The 12589-nt window shown below is 43.7% G+C and overlaps 1 protein-coding gene across 1 annotated transcript in view; it reads right to left on the minus strand.

Annotated features, from left to right (window-relative positions):
- The window catches only part of AKR1B1 (aldo-keto reductase family 1 member B), a 6974-nt gene extending 972 nt beyond the window's left edge, over nt 1–6002 (minus strand). The window contains exons 1-8 of the mRNA XM_053464334.1: nt 5849–6002; nt 2622–2789; nt 2395–2511; nt 1585–1662; nt 1139–1261; nt 525–631; nt 366–447; nt 176–259 (exon numbers count right to left, since the gene is read on the minus strand). Of these exons, the coding sequence (XP_053320309.1) occupies nt 176–259; nt 366–447; nt 525–631; nt 1139–1261; nt 1585–1662; nt 2395–2511; nt 2622–2789; nt 5849–5920 (831 nt within the window). The 5' untranslated portion in view covers nt 5921–6002. The remainder of the gene's footprint in view (nt 1–175; nt 260–365; nt 448–524; nt 632–1138; nt 1262–1584; nt 1663–2394; nt 2512–2621; nt 2790–5848) is intronic.
- Nucleotides 6003–12589: the final 6587 nt, after the last annotated feature.

The following is a 12589-nucleotide window of genomic DNA, read 5'->3' on the forward strand; positions in this document are numbered from 1 at the left end:
TATAGTAACAGTTCACAAAGTATCCCCTGAAGAATGTTGGCTTTTATTAATATTACACAATTATATATCATACATACATAATATCCATCCAGTACAGCTCCCTGTATGGGCATGAAGAATACATTGCAGATGGAAAATCCATACCATTTATTTAATTTTACATAATTTTGTATACCTGGAAGTTTTCCTCAATACGGGCCGGGGTCACAGATTTTGGAATTACGATGACATTCCTTTGGATGTGAAAACGGATCAGAACCTGCAAACAGCAAATAATCAGTAATGAAAACACACACACACACACACATTACAGCCAACATATTAATAATGATGATGATATTTAGCGTCCCTGGGGGTTCACATACCTGGGCAGACGTCTTATTGTATTTTGCAGCAATTTCTTTAATTTTCGCCTCTTCTAGAAGAGAAGGATCCTCCGGCTTGGCCCTACAAGAAAAGAAAAAGACCCATGAGATCTGTGTGGCCCTAAAGTTAACAGTAAAAAGCCCTTCTAAATGTCTTACCATGGCCGGTCCGGGGACCCAAGGGGGCTGTATGCCGTTACTGCAATGCCTTTGGACTGGCAGTAATCAATGAGCTTCTTCTGTGTCAAGTAGGGATGGCATTCAAACTGGAATCGATACAGAATAAGACAAAATATTCAATTTGGGAGTAGCGTTTTTTTTATAAATTAATTATAAATAAATTAAAAAAAAACTTTGTGGAATACTTCTTATTTTATCATTGTCATTTTTTTTATGTACATAAGCTTATTCCATTGTTTAAAGGGATCTCAAGGTTATTGCCAAAAATATTTTAAAGAATTATTAAGTTTCCATGTTAGTAGATGTGTTATTACCCCCCCCCCGTATGTAGGTTCAATTGTTGTTCTTGCTGAAACTACTGGCGAATGCAATTAATGTTTTGCCCAAGTGGAACAGCACCTTTAAAAACACTCATATTAAAGAAAATAAGCATGCCTTTACATGTCCTAGTGAACTTGTTATTAAAACCAGCTATAAAACCCTTACTTTTAAATAAGTACTAAACCGGTTCTGCACAGAATTTGCTTAGGAGCGCGCACAGACACACACTAACCACACACACACACACTAACTACACACAATATAGCACTTACCTGGTGAACGGCGGGTTTATGTTTCAGTCCTGGCTTGTTCAGCAGCTGTTCTAGCTGGTCATGGTTAAAGTTTGAGACTCCGATGGCTTTCACGAGCCCGGCGTCCACCAATTCCTCCATGCCCTGGTGGTACAGACACAACAGCAAAAGCCTTTTAAACTATACGCTGCATGGGGGCCGCATCAACCCCCCCCCCCCCGAAAGCATAGCTGGTGATGGCTTTCTAATTATTACATCATGCGACGTCACGAGTCTCATGAATTAACTAAGTTAATGATGGCCCGGTGGACAATGCTGTCCATGAGTTATACACATCTTGCTTTTTAATATTATATATATATATATATATATATATATATATTTTTTTTTTATAATAACAGACCATGGCCTTTCTCGACCCTTCACGATATCTGCACATATACGGAAACACAGCGCCCATACCGTACCTCCCACGTGTCCAGGAAGTGAGTGTCGCTCTGGATCACCAAGCCTTCTTCATCGGTGGGGAAGAGGGCATCGCCAGCCTGAGACGACAACAGAAAAATTAACACACATTCCCTGCGCCACCTGGTTTGCTGGCACTAAAAAGGATTCAAGGCCACAAATACACTTCCCTGCCCCACCGCGGGGCCAAATTATTAACGTGTAACATGTAATTCCAACAGGAATAAAGTCGCTCCCTGTGCTGCCATATCTGTGACGTGATCTCACTACTGAAAACCATGGCTGTTAAAGGGACCATCCAGCCATCATGTGACCTTTAACTCAGATGAGAGGCCCCTTTAAATTGTCATGGCGTCCCCATCGCACATGCATTTGCCCCTTTTGCTCTGCTATTTGCCACGAAGGAGATGTGTTTGGCCGAGTAATCAGTGCAGCAAAACAACTGACCGCTGAAGAGGCACGGCACTGCAGCCCTGGAGCTCCAGCTCCCCATTAAGGCTCTTTACACGTGTAACCCGGATATTGAAGTACTTAAACAGTATTTGAAGAGGTTGTCCCTTTAAATAAAAGGCATTCTAAAGCCATCAAGTCACATGCGACTGCACCTATAGACTGCGCCAGCAGATGTGTAGATCAAAAATTAAAATCACGGAGGATTTGCTTCCCATGTTGCCTCTTGCAAGCCTTAATTACAAAGTATCTGGAGCATGTGATCTAGATCCTATTCTTTCTCTAGGGTTCCATCACCAACCACCCAAAATATTGCCTGGGAAAAGTTATACTGCGATTTATGGCGGCTCTGCACCTTGTACCTTAAATCCAGTTGGCCAGTGGACCAGGTAGAGATCCAGGTAGTCCAGCTTGAGATCGGAGAGAGTTTTTTGGCAGGCTCCCTTCACTTTCGACTTCTCGTGAAAAGTGGACCACAGCTAGATTAAAGATGGGGGGCAAAATACAAGAGCGTGAAGTCAAAGCAAAGCACCACTATAAAATATGCCAGTTATACCACACGGAGAGGTGCATTTGGGCAGAACAGTACCTTGCTAACCACAAAGAGGTCCTCTCTCTTCACCGCTCCCTCCTTGATCTTCTCCTGGATTCCCTGCCCCACTTCGGTCTCATTCTGATACACGTAGGCGCAGTCCAAATGCCTGTATCCCACGTCAATCGCCTTCTTCACGGCATCTTTCACCTTTCCGGGCTCGGACTGAGAAGAGGAAAAACCCCACAAGCCTGTTATTACACACACCTTTACTACACCATAGCCATACGTAGAAATATATTATATATATATATATATATAAAGACAGAGCATGATTTTGGGAGGAAAAGAAATAATATAAATGCCTAAAATCCCGCAAATTGATTTTAATAAATTAGTTATTTCAATTTTTAATAATGTATGCACCCTTAAAAGAATATTAAACGCATAATGTGTAGAATTTAAGATGTATCTTTTAGAAAAAGGGAACGAAAAATCTAATACTTGAAACGCGTTGGCAGCAGGAAAAAAAAATTTAGGTGGTATAACGATAACACACAAAAGCCATAAAGGTTTATTCACTAAACTGGGGGTCTGCGTGGGAAGGGGGGGGGTTCCGTTTACTTCACTTTGCAGAAGTTAAAAAGCTTCTCCTTCAAGAAGATTCGCTGGCCCTGTATAATGCATACGTAAAGGGACACTCCAGCCATCGGTTTAATAAAGTTGTCGAGTTAACTCTCCAGCAAACACTCTGTTTAGCGAATAAGCCCTTTAGAGTCTAATGCAATCGATCTCCATGCCAAGACAGAAGCCCAACTGTAACGATGATTGATCAGGAGGGACCTTCAGCTCCCCGGCAGAGATCACGTTCTGGAGCGATTCCAGGAATCTGCTCCCCGGGGGACAATCGGCAAAACATTGTGTTTTCTGGAGTTTGTATAATGGGCAGGTTCCGAGTTAAAGGTGAGCCCCACGGAGTAACCGCGGAAACACCAGGGAACCAAACTGTTTACCCAACTTCCAATAACTTTTCTGGAACGGAGCAAACAATGAGCTCATGTGTTCCATAACGGCGTTAATCCCAAACTGGTTCAGCACCATGGAGAGTAAAGTCTAATCCCTGACCGCTTCTCCATTCGTGCTCGTTTTCTGGAAATAGTTTTATGAGCGCAGGTGGGTCAACCAACATTAGAGGGGCAGTTTACTGTTTCGCAACAGCCTCGCTATAGCCTATTAAAGCACTCTATTTAAAAGCGAACTCTACAAAAAAAAAAAAAAACTACCTGGCTCAGAAACTGCAGCCCTGCTGCTGCAGTGGTCTTACTATTCTCGACACTAATTGGTTGGTTGAAGCAGCCAATCGGCGAAAGAAAAGCACACCAGCTTGAAATCAATGGGAGTGCTTTCCACAAATGGGGTCTGAACCCATTTAAAAGGGACAACATTGTTACCTGCATGAAACTGCGTATAATGGCTGAAGTGTCCCTTTAAACATGCGCTGGGGAGGGGTCACTACAACATAAAAACAACAGATTTCTGAAGAACAGCCAATTTATTTGTTATGTTAGGCGTTAAATCAAAATATTTATTTTTGTGGCATATTGTCTCAAATCAATCATTATGGAGAAATGTTTTATTTATTATTTTTTGCCACACTCTACAGAGGCTTTAGGGTTAATGTAAAGTTTTACCGTGCAAGGGAACGGCATACGGCTCCTCAACCTAAGACGAGTCTTTACAGCAGGCGAGACGGGCAGACTAGACGGGGGACGAACGGGGGCCTACCTTCCCGGCAAGTTCTATGTTTCTAATTGAGAGTTAAAGATCTTTCAGAGTAGAAACACGTGGCAACCCAACAGCTCGGGTTACGGGACGGGGCCCAGCAGAAAATCTATTTCTTTATATAAACGGTTCCTCTTCAGCTTAGCTCCGCGATCTCCTACAAATAAAAGTTTCTTCGCGGGGGGAGAAGCCGGATTCTTATTCGGACCTGATCGAGAGATCTCTAGATACAGCTCTGGGGAGAGTCCTGCCTGGCAGACACCCATCATTACAAGGCAGCTGGAAACCTTGGGTCCCATCCCAGTCCGAACTGGTTATTAATACCCCCGCCTGGACAAGAACATCACTCAACTACAAGAGTTCTAAACCAAAGAGACACTCCAGCCATCGCATGCACATAACAGAGAGGTCCCTGTAAATCATTGCGATGATTGAGACCCCCCCATGTAAAGTGACCCCCATTTATTTGAAGGTGTGAGCACTTTCCTACTGCTGATTGGCTGCTTCAATCAGATCACAGAGGGGGGAGTGACACTGCAGCTTCTCCCTAAGTACACACTTTTTTCTTTACGTTAAACAATGCATATGAAGGTAAATTCTAAAAATGTTTTTGTTTTGGGAGATATGAAGATCGTCGCGGACACGTCTATTATTATAGTATTTTATTTACAATAAAAAAATAAATAAATAATGCAACAATCAATAAAACCAAATGTATCCCATGTCTCCCAACGAGAAATAAAATATAAAAGGGCTTTTTATGAGCGAGGAGGAAAAAAACCTGGAGAGCTATAAAGAGAAATGAGATCCGGAAAACACGAGACGCGCGATACGAGGCTAATGAGATGGGGAGTTGCCATGGAAACCAAGCTGATGACCCGGAAAAATTCATAAGTATACAATTTCACGTTTAACCCTAAGAGTCCGTTTTATACACATCATACCCGTTCGGGCCCCTGTCTAGTCACCCGTTTCTCCTGCTGTAAAGACTTTAATCAGTCGTTGGTCTCATCTTAGATTCAGGAGCCGTATGTCTATCCCATGCATGTTTAATCCCCTCACTGTATTACCCTCTACCACTTCTGCTGGGAGGCTGCTCCACTTATCCACCACCCTCTCAGTAAAGTAAAACTTCCTTCCCATTCCATCTAAGCCTCTGACCCTCTAGCTTTAGATTCTCTTTGTAACTTCCCTCCTGTACTTTATTTAACCCCTTCATGGATTTAAATGCCCCTCCTCTCCCAGTCTCTCTCTTCTCTCCCCAAGGTAGGTTTCAGGCATTTCTACCCTGAAACTCACCACCTATACAGCTCCCATCACTCCCAGCCAGCCATGAGGTTCGGAAGGTGTCCCTGCTGTCCTGTGTCAATCACATGAGGGCAGAAGGGGCAATTAGGGCGCCTATCAAGCCCTGCACTACAAGCCGTCAGTCGGGGCACTCGCACTGTGCCATGTAAAGCATTGCAGCCCCCGCCAGGGAACGCACAGCGCGGGTCACCCACCTTCCATGTACCCAGGCCCACGATGGGCATCTGAGCCCCGGTGTAGAGCTTCACGTCAGTCGGTCCTTTCATTGCAGCAGCCGGCGCGGAAAATCACGGAGCAGCCTCCACGGGCTCTAATATCACTCCCTGGGAAACCTTCCAGAGAGCGAGCGCTCTCCCGATTGGCTGAGCAGAGGGCGCGGCCCTCCCTTATTGGTGGGATCTTTCTAAGCTGTCAAGTTGGTGTGGCAGTTGCAGTCACGTGGTACAGGGTTAACCCGTGCATTACCTGGGGAGCAGAGCATTTGGCCTGCAGGCAGGGAGCAGCAGCCGGGGTTATTTTATTCTTATTTCGGGTGTAAATCTCTATATATTTACATACTCTGCCATATAGCAGGGAAATAATACATGTTATGTTTTATAAACATATCTGCCAAGTGTCCTGGTTTTAGGAGACCCCAAAATCATTGTGTCCCTGTTTTCTGAAGCCTAGTTTGCACAGATGTTATCCTAATAAACGGGGTAACTGTTGGCAAATAAAACTGGTCCTCTGGACGGTACAGGAAAATGTGGGTCTGTTGGCAGCTATGTGTTGGTGAATTTGTAGGGGTGCCCACAAGCAAAGTCTCATCTAGGACCCCAATTAAATAGCCCCCTAATATAATAACCCCCCAGTGCTGTATACAGTAATATAACCCCCAGTGCTGTATAGAGTAATAACCCCCAGCGCTGTATACAGTAATATAACCCCCAGCGCTGTATACAGTAATATAACCCCCAGCGCTGTATACGGTAATAACCCCCCAGCACTGTATACAGTAATATAACCCCCCAGCACTGTATACAGTAATATAACCCCCAGTGCTGTATAGAGTAATAACCCCCAGCGCTGTATACAGTAATATAACCCCCAGCACTGTATACAGTAATATAACCCCCAGCGCTGTATACAGTAATATAACCCCCCAGCACTGTATACAATAATAACCCCCAGCGCTGTATACAATAATATAACCCCCAGCACTGTATACAGTAATATAACCCCCAGTGCTGTATACAGTAATATAACCCCCAGCGCTGTATACAGTAATATAACCCCCCAGCGCTGTATACAGTAATATAACCCCCCAGCGCTGTATACAGTAATATAACCCCCAGCGCTGTATACAGTAATATAACCCCCAGCGCTGTATACGGTAATAACCCCCCAGCGCTGTATACAGTAATATAACCCCCCAGCACTGTATACAGTAATATAACCCCAGCGCTGTATACAGTAATATAACCCCCAGCGCTGTATACAGTAATATAACCCCCCAGCACTGTATACAGTAATATAACCCCCAGCGCTGTATACAGTAATATAACTCCCAGCGCTGTATACAGTAATATTACCCCCAGCGCTGTATACAGTAATATAACCCCCAGCGCTGTATACAGTAATATAACCCCCAGCGCTGTATACAGTAATATAACCCCCAGCGCTGTATACAGTAATATAACCCCCCAGCGCTGTATACAGTAATATAACCCCCAGCGCTGTAAACAGTAATAACCCCCAGCACTGTATACAGTAATATAACCCCCAGCGCTGTATACAGTAATATAACCCCCAGCGCTGTATACAGTAATATAACCCCCAGTGCTGTATACAGTAATATAACCCCCAGCGCTGTATACAGTAATATAACCCCCAGCGCTGTAAACAGTTATAACCCCCAGCACTGTATACAGTAATATAACCCCCAGCGCTGTATACAGTAATATAACCCCCAGCGCTGTATACAGTAATATAACCCCCAGCGCTGTAAACAGTAATAACCCCCAGCACTGTATACAGTAATATAACCCCAGCGTTGTATACAGTAATATAACCCCCAGCGCTGTATACAGTAATATAACCCCCCAGCACTGTATACAGTAATATAACCCCCCAGCGCTGTATACAGTAATATAACCCCCAGCACTGTATACAGTAATATAACCCCCAGCGCTGTATACAGTAATATAACCCCCAGCGCTGTATACAGTAATATAACCCCCCCAGCGCTGTATACAGTAATATAACCCCCAGCACTGTATACAGTAATATAACCCCCCAGCGCTGTATACAGTAATAACCCCAGCACTGTATTCAGTAATATAACCCCCCCAGCGCTGTATACAGTAATAACCCCAGCACTGTATACAGTAATATAACCCCCGGAGCTGTATACAGTAATATAACCACCCAGCGCTGTATACAGTAATATAACCCCCAGCGCTGTATACAGTAATATAACCCCCAGCGCTGTATACAGTAATATAACCCCCAGCGCTGTATACAGTAATATAACCCCCCAGCACTGTATACAGTAATATAACCCCCAGCGCTGTATAGAGTAATATAACCCCCAGCGCTGTATACAATAATAACCCCCAGCGCTGTATACAATAATATAGCCCCCAGCTCTGTATACAGTAATATAACCCCCAGCACCGAGCTGATGCTTTATGGCAATGCTAATGAGAGTCCAGCTGTGTGATTAAGACTGAGCCATTCTATTGTCCCCCACAGTGCAATATTTTGGAAACGTATTTTTGATCTGGTATTACTTATGGTAATGAGATTATAGGGCTTTATGTTATGAAGCTGCCACTCCGGGGGAACCTGCATAATGTTTTCTTTATATTACAGTTTGTGTTCTAAGAATGTTGCGTAATAAATGTTGCAGAGCGGATTATTACATATCGGGTTCTCTAACGATGACGGATCCGCTTATGAATTTGTGAAAGATGCAATTTGTTCTTACGGATCATACTGTCTTCACATGACTTCGTTCTGGAGAGTAAAATAATTAGTCACATACCATAAAATGCACATATACCTTACGTCTTACAGTAACTCGTTAGCGGAGCATACATATTGTCTGTATTTTACCCGTCAGGCCAAAAGTGAGTAGAATTCTGCTGAAAAATCAGGACTGTCAGACAAAATCCAGGATAGAGGGAGGTATGCTTTTTTAGAGGGGACCCACGTGCCTCTGATGCCCCTCTTTTCTAGGAGGTCAGAATGTTTGCTGGGTATGAGGGGATCGCAGGGTTCTGCAGACCTAAAAGCCCCGATAATGTGTATAGAAACAAGAAATTCGGACTCGTACAAACTTTAGTTTATTTTTACGAATCTCTGACCCCCAACAAAACCAAAACAAATGGAAACTCTCTTAATGTTTATAGTAGATGATGTTGCATTTGTTGAAGACCCAAAAGCTTAAACAAACTGTGATTGGCGTCTTGGCAAAGTTCCAAGAAAAAGTGGCTATGGTTCAATATGTTTAAGCATAAAGTCCAATAAATCTAACAGGTGCTGCTTAGCAAATGCAACCTCCCCAGGAACCAATCAGTTCCATCAAGAATCTCAATCAAAACAGCAAAGTATAAGGAAAAGGGGTTCCGTGGACCTCAAGCTTCTTCTGCTGGGAGGCTGTTCCACATTCTGGCCAAGTCTGAGTAAAGTAAATCTGCCTTACGTTAAATAAAACGTTCTGGTGTTAAAAGAAAAGTAAAAATTTCAGGGATTCCGTGGACCTCGAGCTACTAAAATGAAATAATAGTCTGTGCTACTGCTGTTGGAGGGATCCCAAGTATAACATGTATGACGTGTGACATCATCAGTGTGACATCATCAGACAGCTGTCAGACCTAACGTGCCGGGGACACCTGACCATCGCCAGTATGTGATTTTTGTCTTCATACCCTGCCACTTAATCCTCTAGATTGTACGTTTTATTGCTTTTGATCATCATTCTTTAATTTAGCAATTTGTTCCTGTTTGTCTTCTCTCTTGTGCGATAAAGTTGTGACTTTCAGCTTTGTCGACTGCCCACTTCCTTATGTTGTTATGAATCGTTAGGAAACGAGGGGGGGGGGGAGTCTGTGCAAACAGTAAAAAGTTACTTTATTCGCCCCGCTATCATAGGTATTAGGGATTAACCCTCAATGTTCCACTGAATTTCTATTCTGAAGGTTGCTTTGTCCCTCGAAATACATTTTGTAGCCGGTCAGAAAATGTGTCTGATTTAAAGATATCACAAGTGATTGTTATGATTTTTAACAAAAGCTCCCCCGTTTTGGTGGACGTTCGCTCTCCGTCTAGATGCAGATCAAGAAAAAAAAGAGAGAAAAGAGAAAAATAGAAGAGCTGAAGTGGTTGGCGGAGAAGAGAGCATGAGAGAGAGTGAACAAAAACGAGAGTGAGTGAGAGTGTGAGTGTAAATGTTGGACAACAAATTTTGTTGAATTTGTGGGTCAAAAAAACAAACTGAAAAATTTGTCCGAATTGTTTTCGGCCCTTCTTCTGAATCTAAGACGAGACCAACGACTGATTAAGGTTTGAGTCTTTACAGCAGGAGAAACGGGCAGACCAGACGGGGGCCGAATGGGGCCGATCTGCCGGCAGATTCTATGTTTAACAGGCACCTTGGTTGGCTTTCTAGTAATTCTCAGAATGTGTTCTCTTATCTGTCAGCGACTGTTCAGACGGAAGAAAAGACCTTCAGAACTGCTGACTAATCATGAGTAAGAGAAACACAACGCAGCCGGGACTCCACTCCGTCCATGGAGGGATGGAGTTCATTAAAGTATATAATATGTAATATGATGTTGTTCCCACTTAAAACACCCAGTAGGGTTGGTTCTACACCAGCGCATGGGGAAGACATGACTTTTGGGCAAGCAGGGAAACCATCACTAAGTACTTTTTTGGGTGAGTTTAAGAACATTTTGGTTCGTTGTTTGATCTTAAAGGAGATACAAAACAATACAAAAAGGCCGAGCACTATATCTGGCCCAGGAGAATAAAGTTGGACACCAATAACCAATGCTATTACCACCGGGGACCGTTTAATAGCCCGTCCTATGGGGCTTCTACGCTCAGGAGCCTCTCGAGTTTGAGATCTCTTGTGCCATGACAGAGGGAAAAAAAAGTCATTCCAGAACCGGAATGAGAGGCACATTTCCCGATGTACGTTTCAGCCTTCATGAGCCTCATCGGTGGACTCTGGTCGGGATCGCTCTAGGAACAAGAGAGAGAAAGGAGGTCCACGTCTGATCTCAAAACCTTCTTGATCTCAAGTAAAACAGCACACGGCAGGGTAAAAACTATAATGGTAGAGTAACAACATGGCTGCGCATGGATACCCCAATGGGGAAGTCCAATATGTGGCAATGTGAGAGCCAAGTGCAGCTTCCATGATCCTGAATATACGGTTCAATATACGGCACGGAATCCACCCAAACATCCAAAAACTAGGGGTATGAGGGTAGAACGTGGTGTCCAAAGTTGAAGGACTTTGGGACTTTTATAGATTAGCTCAAGAGACACCTCTTCAATTCTCACCAACACCTAGCAGCGCATAGAACGCTGATGGTTTTGCCTTATCATGCTGGCTTTACATTAATACTTTACAACAGCCGATTCTTTCCTGGCTCACCTAACACTGCAAAGATCATCAGCCATAAAGATTGCAATCTATAGAAATGAACATTCTGGCTGCTCCACTGATCCTCTGAAGTGGTTACGGACTCTTCAATGTGTGTTACTATAGGCGGTTCCGGGGTTCCAGCTACCGAGCGGTGATCAGAAGAAGCAAGGGGTTATCGCTGCCCCAATAATTAGATAAGAACGTTTATAAAGGGCAATTGGAACACAGGAGTGATGGGATTGATAAAGGGCCATTGGGACACAGGAGTGATGGGAGTGATAAAGGGCCATTGGGACACAGGAGTGATGGGAGTGGTAAAGGGCCATTGGAACACAGGAGTGATGGGAGTGATAAAGGGCCACTGGAACACAGGAGTGATGGGAGTGATAAAGGGCCATTGGAACACAGGAGTGATGGGAGTGATAAAGGGCCATTGGAACACAGGAGTGATGGGAGTGATAAAGGGCCATTGAAACACAGGAGTGATGGGAGTGATAAAGTGCCATTAGAACACAGGAGTGATGGGAGTGATAAAGGGCCACTGGAACACAGGAGTGATGGGAGTGACAAAGGGCCATTGGAACACAGGAGTGATGGGAGTGATAAAGGGCCATTAGAACACAGGAGTGATGGGAGTGATAAAGGGCCATTAGAACACAGGAGTGATGGGAGTGATAAAGCCCATGAAGAGATTCCATTAAAAATCAGCTGGTTCCAGCTACAATAGTCATTTACAACATTAACCCCGTCTGTGCTGGATTTCTGATCCATTTTATTTTAATGGACAAAATGTGCTTTTCTTTCAAAAACCTTTGAACGGTAGTAAACTCCAGATAGCAAACAAAAGAGATAGGAAATTAGGAATCCAGTGTTAATGATCGCTCGTTTTATAGCACCTGCCACCCCCACAACATTCCTTCTCCTGTGGCACCCAAGAGATCTGGTTTTTTTTGCCTTATTATTCTTTATTTATATAAGCGACGTCCCCTGAGCCTCCCTGGACCTGCTTTTGCGCTGCCCCCTGCATTAATAAAAGATAACTTAAACGACAATTTGGCTGCATGCTGCTGTTCACACAGCTGTCCACAGGATGGCGCTATAACAAAATAATAATTATAAATGACATTTTGAAGCATCAGACTCTGGCCATAGAAAAAGATAGAACAAAATTTCTTTACTGTGGAAGTATCTGTGACCCAGAGCTGAAAAATGTTGTTAGGGTTTAGGGATCAGTTACTAGTTTCACGCTCCTTCCTTCTAGATTGTAAGCTCCTTTGAGTCTGGCGTTCCTTACCTA

Source organism: Spea bombifrons, chromosome 4 (assembly GCF_027358695.1).
Source record: "Spea bombifrons isolate aSpeBom1 chromosome 4, aSpeBom1.2.pri, whole genome shotgun sequence".
Lineage (NCBI taxonomy): Eukaryota > Metazoa > Chordata > Amphibia > Anura > Pelobatidae > Spea > Spea bombifrons.